This window comes from Rhinopithecus roxellana, chromosome 3 (assembly GCF_007565055.1).
Source record: "Rhinopithecus roxellana isolate Shanxi Qingling chromosome 3, ASM756505v1, whole genome shotgun sequence".
In the NCBI taxonomy this organism is placed as follows: domain Eukaryota; kingdom Metazoa; phylum Chordata; class Mammalia; order Primates; family Cercopithecidae; genus Rhinopithecus; species Rhinopithecus roxellana.
In genome coordinates this window covers 67,540,703-67,564,763 of record NC_044551.1, presented here as the reverse complement: position 1 = coordinate 67,564,763, position 24,061 = coordinate 67,540,703, and the positions used below count along the sequence as shown (strand labels likewise).

General features: G+C 38.6%; 2 protein-coding genes across 7 annotated transcripts; one reads left to right on the top strand and one right to left on the bottom strand.

Moving 5' to 3' along the window:
- Positions 1–2,276: 2,276 nt before the first annotated feature.
- On the bottom strand, positions 2,277–12,865 carry BRIX1 (biogenesis of ribosomes BRX1). Its single transcript, XM_010384094.2, has 10 exons — positions 12,347–12,865; positions 9,775–9,886; positions 8,401–8,444; positions 6,014–6,084; positions 5,709–5,758; positions 5,529–5,602; positions 5,260–5,310; positions 5,082–5,183; positions 2,998–3,126; positions 2,277–2,736 (listed from the first exon to the last, which is right to left on the bottom strand). Exons 1-10 carry the CDS (start codon positions 12,503–12,505, stop codon positions 2,452–2,454), a joined length of 1,077 nt encoding a protein of 358 aa, XP_010382396.1. The 5' UTR covers positions 12,506–12,865; the 3' UTR covers positions 2,277–2,451.
- RAD1 (RAD1 checkpoint DNA exonuclease) lies at positions 12,574–20,527 on the top strand. 6 transcript variants are annotated; one of them, XM_010384092.2, is made up of 6 exons: positions 12,574–12,828; positions 13,298–13,566; positions 14,697–14,805; positions 16,461–16,719; positions 18,999–19,097; positions 19,409–20,527. In XM_010384092.2, exons 2-6 carry the CDS (start codon positions 13,369–13,371, stop codon positions 19,584–19,586), a joined length of 843 nt encoding a protein of 280 aa, XP_010382394.1. In that variant the 5' UTR covers positions 12,574–12,828; positions 13,298–13,368; the 3' UTR covers positions 19,587–20,527. The 6 variants fall into 6 exon arrangements, with proteins under 6 accessions (XP_010382394.1, XP_030783437.1, XP_030783438.1 ...); XM_030927577.1 differs by lacking the exon at positions 12,574–12,828 and adding an exon at positions 12,911–13,006; XM_030927578.1 differs by lacking the exon at positions 12,574–12,828 and adding an exon at positions 12,918–13,064 and having other exon boundaries at positions 19,506–20,527.
- The last annotated feature ends 3,534 nt before the right edge of the window (positions 20,528–24,061 follow it).

The following is a 24,061-nucleotide window of genomic DNA, read 5'->3' as shown; positions in this document are numbered from 1 at the left end:
TGGAGATGTAAGGATACCTCTATATGGAAACTGTTAACTGAAAATTGTGAAATCAGAAATTACACCAAAACTGCACAATGCACACATCAAAGGCACAAGTTTGTATCTCTACTCAAACTTCCAACTTGTTGATGTAGTTTATAACCTATAATTAACTTGTTCCTGAGATGTGGATGTTTAAAAACAAATTCTGAATACAGCTGTCTTATTTTTATCCAAGACTATTCAACTGCCTAAATAAAATAATGGCCACTTCGTTTTTTTTTTTCATTTAACCAGATTTGGCCCTAGTCACATACAAGTATTTCAAGTGAACCTCTGACCTGAATTACCTGCATAATTTAGATGACTTCAAGATTTCAAGTTTCCTAATTTAGACTATTTCAAGATAAGTAGCCAATTAAACACTCAGGAAGGCCGTTCTTAACAAAAAATTTAAGGAAAAAAACCATGAATATTGATCATTCTGCCTAAAGACTTAAAATAATAAAGACATAAAATGTAAGTGAACTAGGAAAGATATCTACAATAAACATACTATATAAAAGCGCTTACGGCCGGGCGCGGTGGCTCAAGCCTGTAATCCCAGCACTTTGGGAGGCCGAGACGGGCGGATCACGAGGTCAGGAAATCGAGACCATCCTGGCTAACACGGTGAAACCCCGTCCCTACTAAAAAAACACAAAAATCTAGCCAGGCGAGGTGGCGGGCGCCTGTAGTCCCAGCTACTCCGGAGGCTGAGGCAGAAGAATGGCGTAAACCCAGGAGGCGGAGCTTGCAGTGAGCTGAGATCCGGCCACTGCACCACTCCAGCCTGGGCGGCAGAGCGAGACTCCGTCTCAAAAAAAAACGCTTACAAAATCAGTAAAAGACAATCCTACTACAGAAAACCATTAGTCCAGTCAAAAAGGATAAACCAATAACTAATAAAAAAAAAAAGTGTTTTTGTTTTTTTTAACCTATTAAATCGACAGATTCTTTCATGCATAGTGAAACTGGGAAGGGGACAAGGAAATGAACCCTCTAACCTCTAGCAAGGTTATGGTGGTGGAGGGAGCAAGCAAAAAGTTTAGAGTTCATAATCTTTAACCTAAGTTGTACTTCTAGGAAACCAAAAGTGTTGTGTAAAAAGACATATGTAACATATATAGATGAGTATTCACTACAAGCATCAATACCAGCAAAAAAAAAAAAGAGGAAAAACTGTAAATACTGATTACATAGCTATGGTACACAGAATACTATGCAGTTAGCAAGTCAACATGTATAACAAACACAAAGAAAAACAATCAGTGTGCAGGCAAAAGACCAGGTGATGAAACAACATGTGTAATTTCATTAGATGTATGTGTTATAATTATTGTATTTCTATCTGTCCATGTTAGCAGCCACCTACCTCCATGGTCACTGGTACTCAGAATCTTTTCTTTCCCTGTTACTAATTTACCCATATGAAGCCCAGTGCCCCCTTACACAATAAGCAGTTTCTCTTTCATGTGGGGAAAAATTCAAATGTTCTGGTATCCCCTCTAACAACTGTCCTATTTTTTTCTTCTTTTACTATTAGTTTTCTAAATAAGTAATCTACACACACTGTTTCTAAAATAAATATGTAATATGGCCCGGCTCAGTGGCTCATGCCTGTAATCCCAGCACTTTGGGTGCTGAGGTGGGCAGATCACCTGAGGTCAGGAGTTCGAGACCAGCCTGACCGACATGGAGAAACCCCAACTCTACTAAAAATTACAAGAAATTAGCCAGGTGTGGTGGCACATGCCTGTAATCCCAGCTACTTGCGAGGCCAAGGCAGGAGAATTGCTTGAACCACTGAGGTGGAGGTTGCGGTGAGCCGAGATCGCGCCTTGCACTCTATCCTGGGCAACAAAAGTGAAACTCCACCTCAGAAATAAAATATAATAAAATAAAAAATTTACAAAGTGCTTTCAACACAGCCATTAATGCATTTGATTCTCAAAATCTAAACATTTTAATGACCTCTTTCCTGAAGTGACAGATCAGAGGTTAGTTCTTCCGTGGCTTCATTAGCTGGTGACTCAGAGTAAAGTAAATTTCAGTGAGATGCTTTCCTTTCTACCAGTCTACTCCTACTTTACCATCCACAACCGATGCTCTCGAAGTGCTGAATGCTTTTACAAATAATAGGACCTAATAAATGTCTGAATTTCAGCTTTGCTAAACCAAAAATTCCAACACAAGAGAATAGGCTACATTAAGTGTGCTACATTTTTAGCAATACAAACTTTAAAAAGAAATCAGAAATTAACTTATGAATTCTGGTGATATTTTATTTAGAAAAAGATAATCACTGATTTTAAGATCTTAATGTTTCTTTCTTCTAAATGCTACACTAATTAGACATAAGATAGTATCAGATAATAAAAGTATTTACACATTGAATACAAAATAAATATAAAGTAATTGAAAAACAAATCAGGTTTCCATTGACTTATTTTTTTTCCCACTGTCCATCCTCTGTTTCATTTTTCTTTGCCTTTTGTAAATCCGTTTCTTTCTTGCTTTCAAATCAACTTTTGGCTCTGGTTTTACCCACTGTATTTCTATTGGTTTCTCCTCAGCTGGCGTTACAAAAACATCTGCAGTGGGATCATGTGGAAGAAGAGTCTTCGGCTCTTTCTTTCTCAGTTTTTGCACATCTTTCACTTGCTGTTTCTCTCTGTATTTTGCAGCTGTGATGGATCTTATGACACGCCGATGCTAAAATAAAAAAAATTTAAAAAAAAGAAGGTTAGATGCTTTTGAAATAAAAATAAACATTTTATATAAGGCAAAAACTTTCAGTTATGAACCTTATATCCCTTCAGCCAGTGTCATGAAAAAAAGGAGTAATTTCCAAATCTCTATGCAGCAAAAACCAAATTCAGTTTCACAGGTAATAAAACAGCAATTACTTCACAGAATCATTTTGGTCAAAGGGTTCTGGTACACTGAAGACTACTGAACAACACAACAGCTTACCATGTTTGGTGACTGGTAGTGAGGATTTTCATATAAAGTTGGTCCTCCAAAACTTCCCTGGAAAATCTTTATGAGATTTAAGACAAAACGAGGTCCTATTTCTACAAGAGCAGCATCTTCTTCTATGATCTTTAATAAAAAGGAAACATTTCGTTTTGGTTTGGTTACATTATTCCAAAAAGGTATACTGGCTATAACCTCATTATAAATGTGCCTGAAATAATTGATAATCCATAAAATCAAGGTGGGGGTGAAACTTGGTAAATGCCAAATCATCAGTATTTTCTGAATCTATTAGTACTTATAGGAAGTTGTCATGGAAAAATGTTTTTTCAGTGTGTACTTTTCAAGTTGAGTAATCAGATTTTGGTTCACATCTTGCTTCTCACAATGCATATATCCTTGAAAAACTGTGGTTAAATAGGATTTTAAAATAGTAACCACTATTAACAAAATGTATTAAAGCATATTATGGGGGAACTCTTGAAACATAAATCAATCCCTAAATTGTTTATAAATCTAATTCAAGATAGATTAAAAGGATATGTGGTCAAATTTATTTAATAGCTACTGATTATGGAATTAAAAGGTGACTTCTGAACAAAAAATACTTATGTTATCTATTAGTTTAGGCATGTCTGCCCTCAGAGGTTAAGAGGATGTGTTCAACTGACATGCCAGGTATCCAATATAAAATATGCAGAAAAGAGCTCAGTTTATGTCATATGCTGTCTAAAATTTTGTTCTTGTTCTCTTCCACCTCTTCATCTTTCTGCACTTATCCTGCCAAACTCCTGTTTCAAGATTTCTAGAATCACCCCTTCTTTTCTCCTGAATGAGTCACTGTATGACTCATCATCTAACAGTTGCCACTGAATGCCTTCTATAGCAATTACATTTTGCTAGGTCTTAACCCTTGAGGTGGTTTCAAAACTTTTAGAGAGAAACTTATATTGTACTGTATCCTTTACAGCACTTTCCACAAATTAGGAACCCAAGTATCTCATGGATTTTCAAGCTATTCCCTTTCTATAAAGTGAAATATATAATGGCTTATTAGGAAATCCATACTCTGTATCAACTAACAGTCATGAATAGAAGTAGGTAGAGATCACTTAAAATATAAGACAGTACATAGTTACTTGCAGCAATCTCTTTAGGGAAAAGGAAGCTATTTAAAACAAAAGGATTGTTTGCATTTTTTGTGTATGCAGACCCTGTATATCCTTATCTAAAAGTTTAATTAAAAATTGACCATATGGCCGGGCACGGTGGCTCAAGCCTGTAATCCCAGCACTTTGGGAGGCCGAGACGGGCGGATCACGAGGTCAGGAGATTGAGACCATCCTGGCTAATACGGTGAAACCCCGTCTCTACTAAAAAATACAAAAAACTAGCCGGGTGACGAGGCGGGCGCCTGTAGTCCCAGCTACACGGGAGGCTGAGACAGGAGAATGGCGTGAACCCGGGAGGCGGAGCTTGCAGTGAGCTGAGAGCCGGCCACTGCACTCCAGCCTGGGCGGCAGAGCAAGACTCCGTCTCAAAAAAAAAAAAAAAAAAAAATTGACCATGTACAGTGGCTCACACCTGTAATCCCACCTACTCAAGATGCTGAGGAGGGATGATCATTTGAGGCCAGGAGGTTCAAGATCAACCTAGGCAACACTGCGACACTCTATCTCTAACAAAAAAAAATTAGGCCGGGCGCAGTGGCTCACGCCTGGAATCCCAGCACTTTGGGAGGCCAAGGTGGGAGGATCACCTGAGGTTAGGAGTTTGAGACCAGCCTGGTCAACATGGTGAAACCCCATCTCTACTAAAAATACAAAAATTAGCCAGGCGTGATTACGAGTGCCTGTAATCCCAGTTACTCAGGAGGCTGAGGCAGGAGAAGCTTGAACCCGGGAGGTGGAGGTTGCAGTGAGCCGAGATTGTGCCACTGCACTCCAGCCTGGGCAACAAGAGCAAGACTCTGTCTCAAAAAATAAATAAATAAATAAATAAATAAATAAATAAATAAATAAATAAATAAATTTAATTCAGTTAAAAAGAAGGTATAATTAAAAAAATCAAGTAAAGCTTACCTGAAAGTTCCGAAACCATATCCTATTATCCAAAATGGTGAAAGTAAACACATGGTCCACGAATGGTTGGCTTTTGGGATGATACCGTGGTGTACTAAAGATCTAGTTTAAAAAGTGTATGTTAGTTCCTTATTCCAAGATATATCATGTATATTTTGGATAGCTAAAAGATATTTACCTGAATTAAGAGTTCTTTTAACAAAGCATAATGTGGTAATTCATCAAAAGCCTATAAAAATAAAGTAAGCATATTATTTAACAGATTGTCTTGTTTAAAACTGTTTGCTCATTTGTTTCTATAACCTCATTATAAATGTGCCTGAAAGAATTGATAATCCATAAAATCAAAGTGGGGGTGAAAGTAAACTGAATTACACAACTGTATCTACTAAAAACAGCCATGCCAGATAAGAAAATTAGACCTCGTACACTGAATGAGAAACTTACAGGGTCAAAAGACAAAAGGGGCCGAGAACCTTTCAAACAGTTTCCAGTCATCTTTAGTTCAGCAAGGGTATGAACTAGAAAAATTACAACAAAAACAAAAATAGTTACAATTTTTGCACAACTATTTCAAAAGATTATTTTTAATTTCCTCATCTAAAAAATTTTATTGAGTCAACTTACTATTTTGAACAAGGAATTTAGCAGATGGTCCATGAGGTGAATTTGAAAGCCTGAAAGATATGGAGGAAGCTTTTTCAACTGATTAGCGAATGTAGTCAATGCTTACCACCTATTCACCATAAATAATATGCTTATATTCATATATTTAATTTTCTTTAAAGGTATCAAGTTTTGTGAAATCAAAGAAGTTTTATTCATTCTCAACCTCTTAACATGAAAGACTAGGAGTCTATAACATAAAAGTTACAAAGAACAAATCCACTTAAATAAATGAGTTTAACCAATATCTTAATACATTCTCTTACCACATATAGAGATCTTGTTTTTTCTTAGCTTCAAAATAGATGCATTTATTACAGTTCTTCATTTCACAAACCTAAAGGAAGCAAAGTATAGGAAAATGAAGTAGATAATATAAGTGAGAACTAAAGTAATTATATGTGATTAATATCATTTAGATTATCTCAAAAATACCTAACCAGGCTAATAGGCTACAAAGACCGAAACATTTATTTATTCACAGAAGGAACCTTTAAGTTCCTTTTAGGTATTCTACACAAGGTAAACTAGATGCTCTGCCCATATCTTGGATGAAATTATCTATCATATTTTTGGGCCTAGCATCTAAAATGGTCTCATTTCTTATTACTGGAAACTTCCCCCCTCCTCTTTTTCTTTTTTTTTTTTTTTTGAGATGGAGTTTCGCTCTTGTTGCCCAGGCTGGAGTGCAATGGCACAATCTTGGCTCACCGCAACCTCCACCTCTCAGGTTCAAATGATTCTCCTGCTTCAGCCTCCAGAGTAGCTGGGATTACAGGCATGTACCATCACACCCTGCTAATTTTGTATTTTTAGTAGACATGGGGTTTCTCCATGTTGGTCAGGCTGGTCTTGAACTCCTGACCTCGGGTGATCTGCCTGTCTTGGCCTCCCAAAGTGCTGGGATTACAGGCGTGATCCACCACACCTGGCCAGGAACCTCTTCTGCCCATAGTCCCATGTACAAACTACAAAGACTAAAAATAGATAAGGAATACCACAACTAATCTTATGTTGATCCTTCATAATCAATCTTCTTAGCCAATCTTATGAAAATCCAGTCCTTACAGAACTAAAAACATCCTTTTTAATGATTATTTTGGTTTTTAACTTTTTAGCTTTTTGATATTAAGATGATAAAACTTAAGTTGTTCTTCATTTATACTATCATTTCTGGTGATTTGGTTCTATAAAGTCATTAAGGGATTGGGTAAAAAGCCTAAGTATATAAAACCTATTTCAAATTAAACTTCAATGTCTTCAAGGCTTACAAAAGTCACACTTGAGAAGATATAAAAACATTATAGGAGTGAAGTCTTGTATTACTGTAGTATTCATAAACCCTAATTAATATAGTACTCATAAACTCCAAACTATTTAAGACTTTAAACCTAACAACTTATGGGTGGATGAGGTTCATGTTTGTAACCCCAGCACTTTGGGAGGCCGAGGTGGGTGAATTGCCTGAGCAACCCAGCAAAGCCCCATCTCTACTAAAAAAACAAAAAATTAGCTGGGCATAGTGGCGTGTCCCTGTAGTCCCAGCTACTTGGGAGGCTGAGGCAGGAGAATTGCTTAAACCCAGGAAGCAGAGGCTGCAGTGAGTTGAGATCATGCCACTTCACTCCAGCCTGGGTAAGAGTGAGACTTTGTCTCCAAAACCAATTAAACAAATAAACAAACCCTGACAACTTAAAAAAAGAAAAACTTAAATCCAATGCTTTTGTTTCTTATTGGTCTTAGAATAAACACAAAAATGGGAAGTTTGTGCCACTTCTGGGCCTTTGTAGTTGCCATTTTCTCTACCTAGATGGTCTTTTACCATATTTCTCCTTCATTAAATCTCTCCTCAAATATTAAGTTAAACATCATCCCTTTGAACAGGTTTTTCTGGTCTAGTCTCAGCTGTTGAAAACCTATAACCTGCTTCATTTCTCCTATCTTTACTTGAAATTATAAACCTTGTTTATGGCCTGTCTCCATTAGAATGTAAGTTCGGGACATTGCTCTGTTAAACACAGTTTCTGCAACACATAGAATGATGTGGTATTATAGCAGAGGTTCAAAAATTTGTGATCTAAAGAAGGCTAATAGTAAAAAAAGGATCCTAATTCTTCTAAGTTTTGAAAATTTTGCTTTAAAATGTAAATTTATGTTCTGTGCTTCCAGAGGTTAAAAAAATATACGTAAGTGTAGTATACTTTGAAAATGTAACCTATTCCTAGTTTGTAATACCTTAAGAGCAGTTCCACACAAATCACTTTTAATACTGGCAAAACACTTTTTACCATGTGGGTTTTCTACATATATAGATATGTTTAATGGACTTCTTATTTTACTTTATATATGCTGACTTATAATTTTTTGAGTACCTACTATGGATTTAGCATAATACTAGACACTACGGGGTTAAAAAATGGACATAATCCTTCTCCTGAGATTTCAATATGCTTGTTCAGACAAAATAAACAGAAATGACTGAAGCACTAAACTGTAGGAGAAAAATCTGGAAGAGCAGTTATTGAAGAGTTAATAAATCGTGTCTGAATAGTTTTTACAAAACAATTTTTAAAGTCACTGAATGACTTATTTTTGAAATGAGCCACTGTTAACGTTTTTAAAATATTTTATTGCAATTACTTTCTAAAATTACCTCGTTAATCACAAATAGCTTATCCTTACGATCCATTTTAGTATCTAGAAAAAGAAAAAAAAGACAAAGCAAGTAAATTAAAGGTGATTTCAAAGTTATTTCAATCAAACCACATATGCTATCTAAAAAATAAGTGTTTTTACACTCTTCAGTTTAAAGGAGATTTTATTATTAATTTTCAAAACAAGACCTGAAAACAATCGCTTAAAAAATCTTGACTCTTTGTAAATGTAAAGAAAATAAAATATAGTCTGTAAGAATTAGAAATTATAGCGTAGGCAGTGTTTCTCAGTATTTAGGTATTTTAGGAATCCTTTTCAAAAATGGGAAAATTCTCATAAACCAAAGACTATGTTAAAGGAAACTAGTTTCAATGAAAATATCTTTCACTTGTTAATCATAAATGTCAAAGAAAACTGATTTTATGCCTGTGTAACAAATCTGCACATATACTCCTTGAATCTAAAAAAAAATTAAAAATTTTAAAATAAAAACACAAAACCAAAAAAAACCCCAAAGCACCTCTCAACATAAGCACAAATATGATGGCGCTGCCACTCCACTGTTCTAAATTTTTTTTTTTTTTTGAGACAGGGTCTTGCTCCTTGCCCAGGCTGAAGTGTAGTGGCACAATCATGGTTCATGGCAGCCTTGACCTCCTGGGCTCAAGCCATCCTCCTGCTTGAGACTCCTGTGTAGCTGGGACTGCAGGCAAGTGGCCCCACACCTGGCTAATTTACTTTACTTTTTTCATTTTTTTATCTTGTAAAGACGGGGTTTCACCATGTTGCCCAGGATGGTCTGGAACTCCTGGACTCAAGTGTTCCACCCACCTCGGCCTCCCAAAGTGCTGGGATTACAGGCATGAGCTACTATGCCTGGCCATACTGTTCTTGCCTGTAAAATAACTCATTGCATAAAAATAAATAAATAACTTGGCATTTAGAAATAGGCTCTGACTCCAACTTAAAAGGTGCTTCAAATTCTATCCCAGCTACATTTTTCAATAAAAAGTTAAAAAAAAAAAAAAAAAGCCCAAAAAGCAACACATGGCAGTCCTTAGCACTTAGGACAAACCATCCCACCTATCTCAGGACCTTTAGGAACATTACAGTAAAGGCATTCCTGGACTTTCAAAAAATGTTTCAATAATATTAGGACATGTGTTTTAAAAAGTAAAGAAACTACCTAATGAAGTCTAAAGAATTTCTTACAAAATGTTAACTAGAAAAATTGTGGCACTTGAAAAGATAAAAGGTATTGTGCTTTTTTCGTGAAAACACTGAACAAATGAAGAATATATAAAATAAGTGAAAACATAAAAATAGCTAAGTTTATAGACAGAAATTTCTAAAGTATATGATACAAAGGCACCTGCTTTAGAATGAGGCATCAACATTCTCAAGTCCTGCATTAAATGTCTTGTCCTGAAATTTATTCCTCTGGAAGAAAAGATGAGAATCCGTTCCTTATTTTTCCACTTGCCCTAAAGAAAAAGAAAATGTTAAAAAGATTTTAAAATCTCATACTGAACTGACCTTGTTTTGTGACAGGGTCTCACACTGTTGTCAAGACTGAAATGCAGTGATGCATGCTCACAGCTCAATGCAATTTCAAGTTCCTGGGCTCAAGTGATCCTCCCACCTCAGCATCTGCAGTAGCTGGGTACTACAGGCATGTGCCACCATGCCCAGTTAGTTTTTTTTTTTTTTTTTTTTTTTTGTAGAGACAGGAGTCTCCCTATATTGCCCAGGCTGGTCTCCAACACCTGGGCTCAAGTGGCTTGGCCTCCCAAAGTGCTGGGATTATAGGTGAGAACCACTGCACCTGGCCCTGTTTGTTTTTTAAGAGCTTCCAGGTAGCAAGTCAAATCATCCTGACTCCTTTAATTTCATCTCTCACCAACATTCACTGACCACATCTGCCACCCAGAAATGCCCTCCTTGGTTTCTTGTTTTTCATCTTCAATCTCTCCAATTCCTCCTCCCAACCCTGAAAGTTCTTTCTTAGCCCTCTTTTATTTCTGTGCTCTCCATGACAGAGGTCTCATAATAATTTCCCACAATTCTTAATCCTTTCTTATTCACATTGCACTTTAAATTAGAGTCTTATATTAACTGCAAAACTCCTAAATGGCTAACCTTCTCAGACATGAAGAACACCTCCAATGGGTATGGTTGACTAGCTTTTTCAAGTTTACTCTTTTTTTTTTTGAGATGGAGTCTCACTCTGTCACTCAGGCTGGAGGGCAGTGGTGCAATCTCCACCTCCCGGGTTCAAGCGATTCTCCTGCCTCAGCCTCCTGAGTAGCTGGGATTATGGGTGCCCGCCACTGCACCTGGCTAATTTTTTTTTGTAGTTTTACTAGAGACGGGGTTTCACCATCTTGGCCAGGCTGGTCTTGAACTCCTGACCTAGTGATCCACCCTCCTCGGCCTCCCAAAGTGCTGGCATTACAGGCCTGAGCCACCGCGCCCGGCCATTTTTAAAGTAATACTTCAGTCACATCCTTACTTCCCAGAGTTTTCTAAACAAAGTTCAAATGACATAGTTTCGACACTGAATTGTAAAATATATTTTCATTTTTACATCATTATTGCCCCAAATGAAGCCTAATGCAATCCAATCTGGCTCTATTTTTTACATTTTTCAGCATTTCCCTACCTCAAAGTCTTTTATCAGTTTTTTTTCCTCCCTTGGAGTGTTCCCTCTCATTTCTGAATGTCAAAATTCTACACTTCTTCTGATATGCAGCTTAAAGACTAAATCCTTCGTGATTCTTTATCTTATTATACTAGGGTAAAAGTAATCTCTATCTCTTGCATTTCCATAGAATTTATCAAAGTATGGCTCAGATTACGGATACTATCTAGCTCCTTAAGGGAAGAGAACACTAACATTTATTAGAAGTGTACAGGTCCAGGTTATTTTTCATAAAAAGTAAATATTCTCTCCCCCCTCCCCCGCCCCAATCTGCAGGTCAGAAAAGAGCGCAGAAAAGAGCGGGGCTAGAATTTACACTTATCTTTTATTCCTCAGAGCTCACACTCCTTTCCTAGAGCTTGCCATCACACCACACAGGGTCATTGACTTAACACCTACTCCGTGCTAGAGTAGTCTGCTAAGTGCGGAGGACGCAGAAATTAATGTCAAAGATAATCCTTGCCTTCACAGTATTCTGTCTAGCTTAGGACGAGTTCTCAGTTGAATGAAAGCTAGCTAATTCCAACAACTTATGTGCCCTTCTTTTGAATAAAAACCATCAACTTATTTGAATTCTTAAGTATCCTCCTAAACTCCAACATTTCAGGAGGAAGGGGTCACATGCTAGTCACCTTTGCAATCTCAAACCCAAAGGATGCCTAACTTGGTAAAATGCATGGCACATTCAATGTCTGTTGAATACAGGTAAAGCTCATAGTACCTAGCCTATTTTTCATTATCCCTTGAGTTAAAAACTGGTTAACAAGTCAGAGTCACAGTCCCAAGGGCAACAACTTTTTAAAGGCTCACCTAACAAACTGTAGGATCCCTGACTGAGAGTGGCTGACTATGGCAGCATATGGGCATACTAATCACTGGAAGAAATACTCAATAGCGAGAAATAGCCAAGGAAAAGCCCTACTTTTCAAAAATATTTTAAAAAGCAAACAAACAAACAAAAAAACAACTACGAAGACAAAACAATAGATCTGAGCACCCTGTAAGTCGCTTCCCCGTGGGCCGGGTAAAGATTTTAAAATCCGCCGCCTCCAGGAGGGCGGACACGTGCACAAAGATTAGCTGAAAACTCGGTGCCCAGTCTGGCCGGGAGAATTGCTAAAACCGACCTACCGTTAACACCCGGGCTACTCTGAAATTAGCAGAGCTGTAGTCAAGTAAGTAACCCAAGAAGAGGCGCACAGAGCCGCTGCCGCCGGTGTAGCCCGGGGGCATACCCTTCTACCTTGCAAACGGGGCCTGGGATCCGGTCCCTCTCTTCTTCCTCCACCTCCTCTGCTGTGGTGTGCCGCTTAGCCGGCGGCGCGGCATCTTTTTCGTTTCTTTTTGGCTTCTTCGCCTGAACTGCCAAGCCTCCACGCCGTTTCCTCTTGGTTGCCGCCATCTTGCCTTACCGCCTGCGCTCTTGGCCTGTTTTCCGGCGTTGCCGCTCGCTCCTCTTTCCGATCTCTATGGTTCGATGGCTCTAAGCGCTCAGCTACGCGGTTGTCCTCCAGGTCTGCGGTGTCTTCTTCCGGTCTCGGTGGCGCTGCACGCGCGGCTCTCTAGGCCTCCTTCAGCTCGGTGGTGACGGTGGCCGAGGTGGAGAGCAGGTCTGAAGAGTGGCGGGACCCACTCCACTTCCTACGCGATTTCTCGGAGCTGTCTAGCTCCTCCTCAGGGACTTTCCTGGGAAGGTCTCTAGGGCGTCCAGACCCCACCGCAAAGGTAGGGTGTCCGCACTCGGGGACCCCGAGACTAATAAGCGATGCTGTCCCGCGGGCTGGCTGGTGAATGGGCTTGTCTGGGGACTCTTGGGGGATCTTCCGGACACTCTGGGCCCGCCCCCCATCTCCTGTTCTGTTGGAAGCCAGGCTGGTGGCGCGGGCGGCACAAAAGCGACTCCGTGCGTATTCGTAGTTCCTGTTTGGCCGAGAGAAGCTGGCCCCAAGTGGAGATACCGTGTCAGTTGCGTGTCTTCATTCTTAACAACTTTTCACGTTATTGTCCTCGTACGGAGACGAGGAAATCGTAACTTAATTTTCTCCCAAAATTACAAAGACAGTTAAGTGACACAGGTGGGGTTCGGCCTGGTCAGCTGAGTTCAGTCGCCCAGCCCCCGTCCGCCTCTCAGCGCAGGTGGAGCTCGCCAGACCTCGCCTGCACTGATGTGAGTTTTATTGTCCAATCCCTTCAGGTGTTTCGCGATCCGCCGAGCAGGTGGTAGCCCCAGGAGCATTTCCTTCCGGGCCGAATGCGCAGTGGACGATGCCCCTTCTGACCCAGCAGATCCAAGATGAGGATGATCAGTACAGCCTTGTGGCCAGCCTTGACAACGTTAGGAATCTCTCCACTATTTTAAAAGCTATTCATTTCCGAGAGCATGCCACGTGTTTCGCAACTAAAAATGGTATCAAAGTAACAGTGGAAAATGCAAAGTGTGTGCAAGCAAATGCTTTTATTCAGGTATGGAAGTAGGCGCCTTTAAGCCTGTGCCATAGATACTCTAAATGCAATTTAATGAAATCCGAAGGTTTTAGTAGACATAATAAATAACTTAATACTCATAATTTAATAATCAGTAGTCATAATAAATAACTTAATAGATAACTTAATAGTCCTAAGTTAGAGAACAAAACGTCATTACTTGAATTTTTTCTCTCCCGGTAACAAGTTCTTTTCTCATCTTGTTTTACAGAGATAATGGTTAGTAATGACTGAAGTTTATTAAACTAGACTATCGGCTAGGCTACAGTCTTCTTAGTGTTTAACTTATTTAATTTTAACAATAGTCCTGTAAGGTAGGTTCTGTTGTTATTCCCGTTTTATATATGTGGAAACGAGGCACAATTTTAAGTGATGTGCCAACAGTCCCACAGCTGGTAAGTGGCTGAATTGGGATAAGAACCCTGAACATTTGTTTCCAGAATATCTGCTCTTTTTACCACTGCGATACTACCACCTTGCTGTTACTAAAGAGTGTTTTTTCCCTTTACTGGTTGTAATAGAATTTTTGTTCTTCCAAAGTAATATTTGTATGGTTCAGACAGGATTGCAAATTCAACTAAGCATTTTTTTTAACACGTAAGTGCACAGCATGACCTCAGGGATAGAGAGGTAAATAAGACATGGTTCTCGTCCTCATGCGGGGGCATGGTATAGTGGCTCACACCTGTATTGCCAGCTGCTCAGGAGACTGAGGCTGAGGCACGAAGATCGCTTGAACTCAGGCATTAAAGACCAGCCTGAGTAACAATAGTGAGACCTCCGTATCAATAAAAAATAATAATAAAAGTTGTAACTAATATTGCTCATGCATGATCAAGTCATTCGTCTCTTTTCCAAGTGACCTTAGCAGTAGTGATAGGCACAAAAACGAGACAAGGGAGAGTCACAGAGGGATAGTTTTAGATCCAGGAATGGATATAAGGATGCTTCAAAGGATGTCTCTAAGATGTTTTGATTGCTAATCAGAAATTATTCTCATGGGATTAGCACAGTATTGTATTTTTTAAACATATAAAGTGAAATCTAGGACCTTATGTATTAGTTTTCATTCTTTTAAATAACAATTTTCATTTTTACTTTTTCCATAGGCTGGAATATTTCAGGAGTTTAAAGTTCAGGAAGAGTCTGTTACTTTTCGAATTAATTTAACTGTCCTTTTAGACTGTTTATCTATTTTTGGATCAAGTCCTATGCCAGGTAAACTATTATCAGTATAAAGACATAAAAGTGTTATACACAGTGGTCAGAAAAATACAGGAAGTTATTTGGAATATAAACATTTGTTCAGAAAGCTAATGCCAATTCATTTTTCGGTGGCCACAGTCATGGGTTCTAACATTTCACAATGTTAATTGCAAGTGTGTTTATAGTTCTTTCATATTTGTAAAAGTATTTACATTCATCTTTTTTTAATTTACCAGGCTTTGAGGGATTTTAAATTTGAACTGGCCAAAAGAATGCTTTGGACATGTCTTTAATATCTTCAACATTGTGAAATGTTTTAATTGCTTCTTTTCCCTAACTTGTCCAGAATTACTCAGCTAGTTAGTGGCAGAGAAAAACGAAAGCCAGTTCTCCTGACTCCTAGTTTACTATGTTCAAAATTTGTTTCTTTTAAGCCATATTTTATAAGTTATGTCTATTTTGATAAATGACTTTTTGGTGTTTTTGAGACCGAGTTTCTCTCTTGTTGCCCAAGCTGGAGTACAATGGTACAATCTTGGCTCAATGCAACCTCTGCCTCCCAGGTTCAAGCACTTCTCCTGCCTCAGCCTCCCAAGTAGCTGGGATTACAGGCACGTGCCACCATGCCCGGCTACTTTTTTGTATTTTTAATAGAGACGAGGTTTCACCATGTTAGCCAGGCTGGTCTCAAACTCCAGACCTCAGGTGATCTGCCCGCCTCAGACTCCTGAAGTGCTGAGATTACAGGCATGAGCCACCGTGCCCAGCTGCCAAATGATTTTCTTTAAAATGCGTATTTTTTTATTTGTTAAGGGAATTATTTTTAAGAATGGTGAAATTCAATTGCTGTAGGTATAAAACTATAAGGAATCCCCAGAATTTTTTTCATAGGAAAGCAACCTGGAAATTAGCTAGGAAAAATTCATTATAGTTCTCCAGAAAAATGTATTTTAACTTTCCACAGACAATTCCACTGTTTAAGTATACATTTTCTAATAACAGTGTTCTCCAGCTGGTTTTTCACAAAAGCATTTGTCATATTCCATTCCTCACTGTGGCTCTCAATCCAGTAAGGGAAGGAGTTTGAATATCCTGTCATATTCCTCCTTGCCTCTAGTGGTTTGCAGTGTTAAAATTTACACCACCATTAGCAACCTTCTTTTTCTCTCAATTTGATTTTAAAATTTGAGGAAATATAAATATCTCCCAGTTGGAAAAGTTGGAAGGATCCTTTTCATAGTGAGTACACTGATGTTACAGTACAGATGATAGCAGTCCACTGTTACACACATTGAACCTTCAAGGAATAGTATACCCTGTTCTGCAGCAATTTAGTTACTTGCTGTGTTGATCCATATAGATTCTCTATCCTGAAGTTGTGTGGATGTAAAATCAACAAGCTACTTCTGAGGTGTTTATGACAACCTGACAATGATTCCAAAGAATTTTGTTACATTTTATTCTGGTTCCCAATTTTTTTGTATTTTTGGAATTATCTACATACAACTGTCATCAGGGAAGATGTAATCCCCTTTTATGAGGAAATACATGTATGTGAGAAATTGGACGGAATAAATTATTCTTGAGAAATTTTATGTATCATTTCGAGGAGAAGCTGAACCCAGTGCTGTAAAGCTAACGCCAAGTATGACTTCTTTCCATTGCAGGGACTTTAACTGCACTTCGGATGTGTTACCAAGGTTATGGTTACCCTTTGATGCTGTTTCTGGAAGAAGGAGGAGTGGTAACAGTCTGCAAAATCAATACGCAAGAACCTGAGGAGACCTTGGATTTTGATTTCTGCAGCACCAATGTTATTAATAAAATTATTCTGCAGTCAGAGGGGCTCCGTGAAGCATTTTCTGAATTGGATATGACGAGTGAAGTCCTACAGATTACCATGTCTCCTGACAAGCCTTATTTCAGGTACTTGAGAGCAGTGCAGTTGTAGTTAATGTGGTGTGTACTCCCATCTTCCCACTTAGACATTTGCTTAGGGTGCAAAATTTTTATTATCCACATTTTTAGAGTTTTCACAACTTTAGACAGCTTGTACTGTTACCTCATAATTTTATGGTTCAAGAAACTTAAGACCCAGGAAGATTCACTCACTATTTCATATTTAGGTGGTGGTGGCATCTAGATGAGAAGCCCAGTCCCCTAATTTATAAATGAGTAGTATTTTCATTGTACTACTACTTACTGTCATAGATCAGGTTACATCATGAGGAAAACTGGGTTTAAGTGTTTGAAAGGGTGTTTGTATTATGGTATCTTTTTCAAGTTAGTTCAGGTTGCAGAAGAAGATGTTTTCTACACATGGTTTATTCAGTCACCAAGTATCTGTTGATCACCTACCATGTGCTTATTCATCTTATTAAGCATTATGGGAAGAACAGCTTAAAACCAAGGTGAAGCCAACATATGTGAAACAGCAAACCATAAAGTACCAATATAGCACACAGAGATACCTGGGAAACGCTTATATAAGGATTTAAAGATGATTGCTCAAAGCTGGCTTCCCAAGAGAGGGCAGTTTTCAGCAGGAATACCGTGTCAAAAAAGCTGCTCCTGATACTTTAACACAAATGTCTTTTCAGGGTTAGACTCCGTTTAGAGATTCTAGCAATTTAGAGAGAGGATCTAAATATTCTCTTTTCAGAATATTTCAGGATTTAAATACTCTTTTTGAAATATTTCAGAATGTTAAATAAAGGCACTAAATACATATGAAATAAAAGGAATAAGGTATTCTTTTTGTAACTACTTTAGAAGAATTACAGGCCCGGCTGTAAAAGTGCAGTGGCTCACACCTGTAATCCCAGCACTTTGGGAGGCTGAACTGGGCGGATCATTTGAGGTCAGGAGTTCAAGACCAGCCTGGCCAGCATGGTGAAACCCTGTCTCTACTAAAAGTAGAAAAATTAGTTGGGCGTGGTGGCGTGTGCCTATAATCCCAGCTACTCGGGAGGCTGAGATGGGAGAGTCACTTGAACCCAGGAGGCGGATGTTGCAGTGAGCTGAGATTTCACCATTGCACTCCAGCCTGGGTGACAGAGTGAGACTCCGTCTCAAAAAAAGAAAAAGAATTACAGGCCCTTCTCATGACTTTGGGGAGTTAAGAATTTGGCTCAGGGTCCGACAAAAGTGTTAACCAAAATGGAAATTGGAAACCCTACTTTAGCAGTGGAATGAAGTAAAGAATTTCAGGTACCTAAACAGTATTTCAGAGGATCTCCTCAGTGATCTCTCTCTCTCTAGATGGACCATGGTATCTTTCATCTCCAGGATGGGAAACAATTTGGTGGTAGGGAGGTAGGAGTGGAAATTTTTTCCTGGATATGTTCAATTTGATGGTAGGGAGGTAGGAGTTGAAATTTTTTCCTGGATGTGTTAAATTTTAAGTACCTGTGACACTAAGGAGTAGCTGGATGCATAGTTATGGTGCTCAGGAGATGCATTTAGACTGGAAATTTAGATTTGGGAACCATCATCATGGCTGGGCATGGATGAGACGGGTCAGAGAGAGAGATTATATTAGAAGAAAGAAAAGATGGACCCCAGGAAAACCAACACCTGGAAGATGCGGGGCAGAAATGGAGCTTAGGGAAAACCAACCTGGATCTTATCACCATGCTCATATAATAGTTAGCAATGTGCTAACCCTGCAGCAAATGCTTCAGAAGTTCTTGCAGATTAAATCAGCATATTAACACTTACAAATTGTCTACAAATAATTTCTGGTATTGCCAAGTGAGGAAAACCATGAAATAGCCTTAAGAGCAGTCTAAGATACAGAAAAGCTGTAATTCCTCGGTGTAGGATTGGGAACAGACCTAAGGGTTGCAGTTGACTTAGATCAAGGTCTTCCATCAGTCCTCAATTCTCTCTCCTGTTGTATATTTCTGACTTAAGGGTGAGGAAAAGTCATTTTCAGAGTAGGATTAGGGTAATGAAATTAAAGTGTCCCCTACCCTTTTCCTTTTACAATTGATTTTCTTCAAAGCCGTTGATTAGTTGCCCTGAACTCCCGGAACTCTAGTGAGGGCTTTATTATGGTACTTGTTATCGTGTGTTGTAAGCATTTGTGTACATGTCTGTTTCCTCCACTAGTATGAATTTTTTAAGGAAGTGTTTTCTTTATTTGGATCCTAATGTGGTTTATTTTTGGACCAATGAATAAATGAGGTAATCATTTTCTATAGGTTATCTACTTTTGGAAATGCAGGAAGTTCCCACCTTGACTATCCCAAAGATTCTGATTTGATGGAAGCATTTCATTGTAATCAGACCCAAGTCAACAGGTCAGTTCTTAATATAGAGTTTCCCATTGGTGATAAAGAGGAAGTTAAATACCAGATTTCTGTTAAATAAAAACGCTTTCAATCTGTTAATTAAAATGCACAGCATTTTATAAAAATAAACAGTACAGTGCTGGACTTACTAGGGGATGTAGGGTTCTAACAGTGGATGAATTTTGAAAACATCAAGAGAAAATATTAGCAAATTGGATAAGTACCTGATTTTATTCTTAGTTTTGCTACTTTTTGTCATTGGGAGTTCTGAGCAGTGTTCACTGTGTTGATATAACAGCTTTTTATTTTGTCTTCTACAGATACAAGATTTCTTTACTGAAACCCTCTACAAAGGCATTAGTCCTATCTTGTAAGGTATCTATTCGGACAGATAACAGAGGCTTCCTTTCATTACAGTATATGATTAGAAATGAAGACGGACAAATATGTTTTGTGGAATATTACTGCTGCCCTGATGAAGAAGTTCCTGAATCTTGAGTCTTGAGTATGACAATTCACTGGTATTTATGTGTATATTTATGACAGATGAAGTTCTTATTCTGAGTACAGTACTCTTTATAATTTCATACTGGATTTTCTATAGAGAGGAAGCACGATGGGGAAGATAGGAGCAAGGTCGTGTACCTAATAGTTACTGTGTTTTCTAAATACATTTTGTAGAGGGCATGTAAATAAATGTTTTCATGTAGTCATAGATTATTCAGGACTGTCCTTTAGTTCTGTCTTTTGAACTTACAGTTATGTGAGCCAAGGTAACATTTCAAGAGTCTAAAGGCTTAAAGTTTGATGCAGCTACCTGAAATGTTCTTTCATTTATTTACTGTTAGAAAAAGCAAAGGCATATGAGCATTGCTTATTAGTTTGAATTCTAGAGACTAGATCATAAAGTAGTGGTTCTCAAAGTGTTGTGCCCACACCAACATCAGAACGGCCTGCAAACTTGTAGCAAACTCTGGGGAGGAGGCCAGCATTCTGTATTTTAACAAGCTTCCCTCAGGAGATTCTGATGCATGCTAAATTTTGGGAACCACTGGTTTAAAGGAAACTCTTTTTCTTTAATAGGATTTAATTGTATTGAGATAATTGCTTTTACATGTGATTTCCTTGTAAATGTTCTGAAGTTGAGGCATCACCAAACAAGTCTGAACAATTCTTTATGTGATTTATTTTTAAAGTAGACCTTTTAAAGAGATCTGTGAATGGGATATAAAGCAATTTTCAGTGTTACAGGTTTTCTTCTTCTTCTCAAAACTGTTCACTGTAGTTAAGTAATGGCAGTCAGTACTTATTACTTTCCATTTGCCTATGAGTTTCTTGACAAATCAAGGTGTAGAAAACCAGTTATTAAGTGATTTTGTACTTTCCTGGTAGTTGTCACTAAAATAATTTTTGTGGCATATAAATATATTTAATAAAATAAAATACTAAAATTACCTGACTTACTCTCTAATAGAAAAAATTACATGAGTACAGTGAAGCTTCTGTCTTTGTTACCGTACCAGGTAACAACAGCTCAGTGTCCGTTCGTGGACAGGCACTATTGGCCTTTTGAGTGAGACGGTTCTTTAGGATAAAAAACTGTCATCCCATTGCAGGATTCATTTAGCCTTTCTGGCCCTTACCCCAGAAGTGCTGGGATTACAGGTGTGAGCCACCACGCCAGGCCTAAAATAATAGTTTTAAATGTGCAAAAATATCCATCCTTACTGAGCTGATTTATATTTGTTTTAAATTCTTTTTAGATTCAACTTTTAAAAAATACATTAGGCCAGGCGTGGTGGCTCACACCTGCAATCCCAGCCTTTTGGGAGGCCAAGGCGGGTGGATTGCTTGAGCTCAGGAGTTCAAAGATTAGCCTAGGCAACATAGTGAAACCCTGTCTCTACAAAAAATACAATAATTAGCAGGGCCCTTCTGGCCCTTACCCCACTGATGCTAGTCATTGTGACCACCACCTCCCCCAAATAAAAGTGTACTAAAGTATTAATTGTTGAGAACCATTCAGTGATACTCACCAAAACTGGAGGATATATTGGAATGCCCTACCTTAATATAGGTCACATAGCTTTAGAGAAAATTGGTTTGGAGAGTATTACAGCAAAGTGTGCTGCAAGGAGGCCACTCCAGCACAGTGGCAGGCACTGCTTCCCAGGCATATGGACAATTCTGGGAGGTGGCCAGGGTCCGTACCTGATAAATAAGTCTCTCAATCTCAGCATGCCTAGTGGCTACAAAAGAAGTTGGAATTTTTTAAAGTGTATGTGTTCAAGAAGGAAAGATATGAATTTACTAAATGTTGTCAGAATATTTTTTGTTTAAACACCAAGAACAGAACAAACCTAAAAGATACAGAAATATCTAATCGGTCAACATTCTAAAGACTGTTAAATGTGAAGTAGCATAGTTATTTTTTGTCTTTTGTTACTAGTGCGAACAAAGAACAGTGCCTAATATATAATGGGCATTTAGGAACTTTGTTAGATGAAAGAATCTCCAATTTCAGATTTTCTTCTAGCATCTTATTAGTCACTGTTTAATTCTGATGATTTAGCTCTAAATTTATTTTGATCTAAGGTATTTTATTTTTATTTTTGGAGACAAGATCTTGCTCTGTTGCCCAGGCTGGAGTACAGTTGTAGGATCACAGTTCACTGCAGCCTCGATCTCCTAGGCTCAAGCAGTCCTCCCATCTCAGCCTCCCAAATAGTTAAGACTATAGGTGCATGCCACCATGCCCTGCTAATTTTTGTATTTTTTGTAGAGACTGGGTTTCACTATGTTGCCTAGGCTAATCTTTGAGCTCCTGAGCTCAAGCAATCCACCTGCCTTGGCCTCCCAAAAGGCTGGGATTGCAGGTGTGAGCCACCACACCTGGCCTAATGTATTTTTTAAAAGTTGAATCTAAAAAGAATTTAAAACAAATATAAATCAGCTCAGTAAGGATGGATATTTTTGCACATTTAAAACTATTATTTTAGGCCTGGCGTGGTGGCTCACACCTGTAATCCCAGCACTTTGGGAAGCCGTGGCGGGTGGATCATCTGAGATCAGGAGTTCAAGATCAGCCTAGCCAACATGGTGAAACCCCCGTCTCTACTAAAAATACAAAAATTAGCTGGGCGTGGTGGTGGGTGTCTGTAATTCCAGCTACTCGAGAGGCTGAGGCAAGAGAATCACTTGAACCTGGGAGGCGGGGGTTGCATTGAGCCGAGATTGCGCCCTTGCACTCCAGCTTGGGTGACAGAGCAAGACGCCATCTCAAAAACAATAAAAAATTAAAATAAAAATTATTGTTTTACTGCATGTCTTCAGCTATTTAGAATTCAGAGACTAAGAATTGTTTCTAAGTCACCCTAACATCAAGGTACTTATTTTATAAAGAATTTCCTCCTTATGTGTGTTCTATTTGACCTAGGCATTTTTACTTTCATAAAAGTTTAACTTTATTTCCTATGGAAAACCACTAGGGGGAGTGCTCCCTCAGGCAGAGCAGGCGACACTTTGGTGCCACTACAAATTGATGTGTAGCATGTAGAAGAATACAGTCTTATATATGACTTTTATTTTATTTTATTTTATTTTTTTGAGACGGAGTCTCGCTCTGCCGCCCAGGCTGGAGTGCTGTGGCCAGATCTCAGCTCACTGCAAGCTCCGCCTCCCGGGTTCACGCCATTCTCCTGCCTCAGCCTCCCGAGTAGCTGGGACTACAGGCGCCCGCCACCTTGCCCGGCTAATTTTTTTGTATTTTTTAGTAGAGTCGGGGTTTCACCGTGTTAGCCAGGATGGTCTCGATCTCCTGACCTCGTGATCCGCCCGTCTCGGCCTCCCAAAGTGCTGGGATTACAGGCTTGAGCCACCGCGCCCGGCCATATATGACTTTTAGTTCTGTCTTTTTGAAGTTTATCTCTCTTTCTAGTAAAATTGTGCTTACTGTGAATGGATAAGTCATCTTTTTTTTTTCATTTTTCATTTGTTTATTTCCCATTTCATGATGTAGTGCTTCCACCTAGAATTGATGAACTGCTTCAAAATAATAAAAATATTTGTTAAATTTCACTTTTCTAATAAAAATTAGGCTTGTAACAGAATCATTTTAACAGGAAGCCACAGGGTTTCTGTGGTGTTATCAAAGTCCCAGTAAAAATTAATTAAAATTGTAAAAGGGCAGAATGTGGCACTCGCAACAGCGGGGTAGGGAATCATTCAGAACATAGCGACTTCCTTCTCTCCTTCCCTGTCTTCACACTGCTTGTCCCTTATCCCCACCTGAAATAAAATCTATTGGGTCCTGAGAAATTGGAGTGTGTAGTATTTTTTCTTTTCCCAATTATGTTTGTAATTTGCTTTCATTCTCTCTTTGGAATAGGCAGTGCTGTTTTATACTAGTATCAGGTTACAAGCACCCCAGGAGGAGTCATTAGCTCTAACAGGATTTCTCTCTCAGGAGTGGACAGCTAGTATTCTAATCAGAAAGACCAAAGGCAGCGGTTTCAAGTGCTTTCTGTATCTGTATCTCAGTCACGTCCAGAGGTTTTGATAATCAGCAGAGTAAATGTGTGAAGTATATTTTTGAAATTCATAGCTTGTTGATCATTAGAATAGATACTAGTAGTGGCTGTCAGTGGCAAAATTAGAGGTATTCAGGATATGTGAACTTACTAAATTATTTCAGAGTAATTCCTCATACTTAAGTAAAAAGGAAGTAACAATCTAGTGAAGCCTGTGGCCTTTACCCTTAGGCATGGTGCCTGACACTTGATCCCAAAATGGTCTTGCTTCCTGCCATTTTGTCCAAGGATTTCTGGTTGCCTTGGCTAACTAGGTTAGGAGAGTACTATTTCTGGAATATTGTCAAGCCTGCCTTAAGTGGACCTTTAATACAGGTTACATAAACTTTTTTTTTTTTTTTTTTGAGATGAAGTCCCACTCTGTTGCCAGGCTGGAGTACAGTG

What these genes read in the sequence shown, in the direction of transcription:
- BRIX1 (XM_010384094.2), bottom strand. Translation starts at nt 12,505, where the DNA reads ATGGCGGCAACCAAGAGGAAACGGCGTGGAGGCTTGGCAGTTCAGGCG. An exon ending in GATGCCTCATTCTAAAGCAG is followed by an intron (nt 8,445 to 9,774) that starts GTGCCTTTGTAT and finishes TTCTTTTTCTAG; the next exon opens with ATACTAAAATGGATCGTAAG. An exon ending in AGCTATTTGTGATTAACGAG is followed by an intron (nt 6,085 to 8,400) that starts GTAATTTTAGAA and finishes TGCTTCCTTTAG; the next exon opens with GTTTGTGAAATGAAGAACTG.
- RAD1 (XM_010384092.2), top strand. Translation starts at nt 13,369, where the DNA reads ATGCCCCTTCTGACCCAGCAGATCCAAGATGAGGATGATCAGTACAGC. An exon ending in TGGATCAAGTCCTATGCCAG is followed by an intron (nt 14,806 to 16,460) that starts GTAAACTATTAT and finishes TTTCCATTGCAG; the next exon opens with GGACTTTAACTGCACTTCGG. An exon ending in AATCAGACCCAAGTCAACAG is followed by an intron (nt 19,098 to 19,408) that starts GTCAGTTCTTAA and finishes TGTCTTCTACAG; the next exon opens with ATACAAGATTTCTTTACTGA.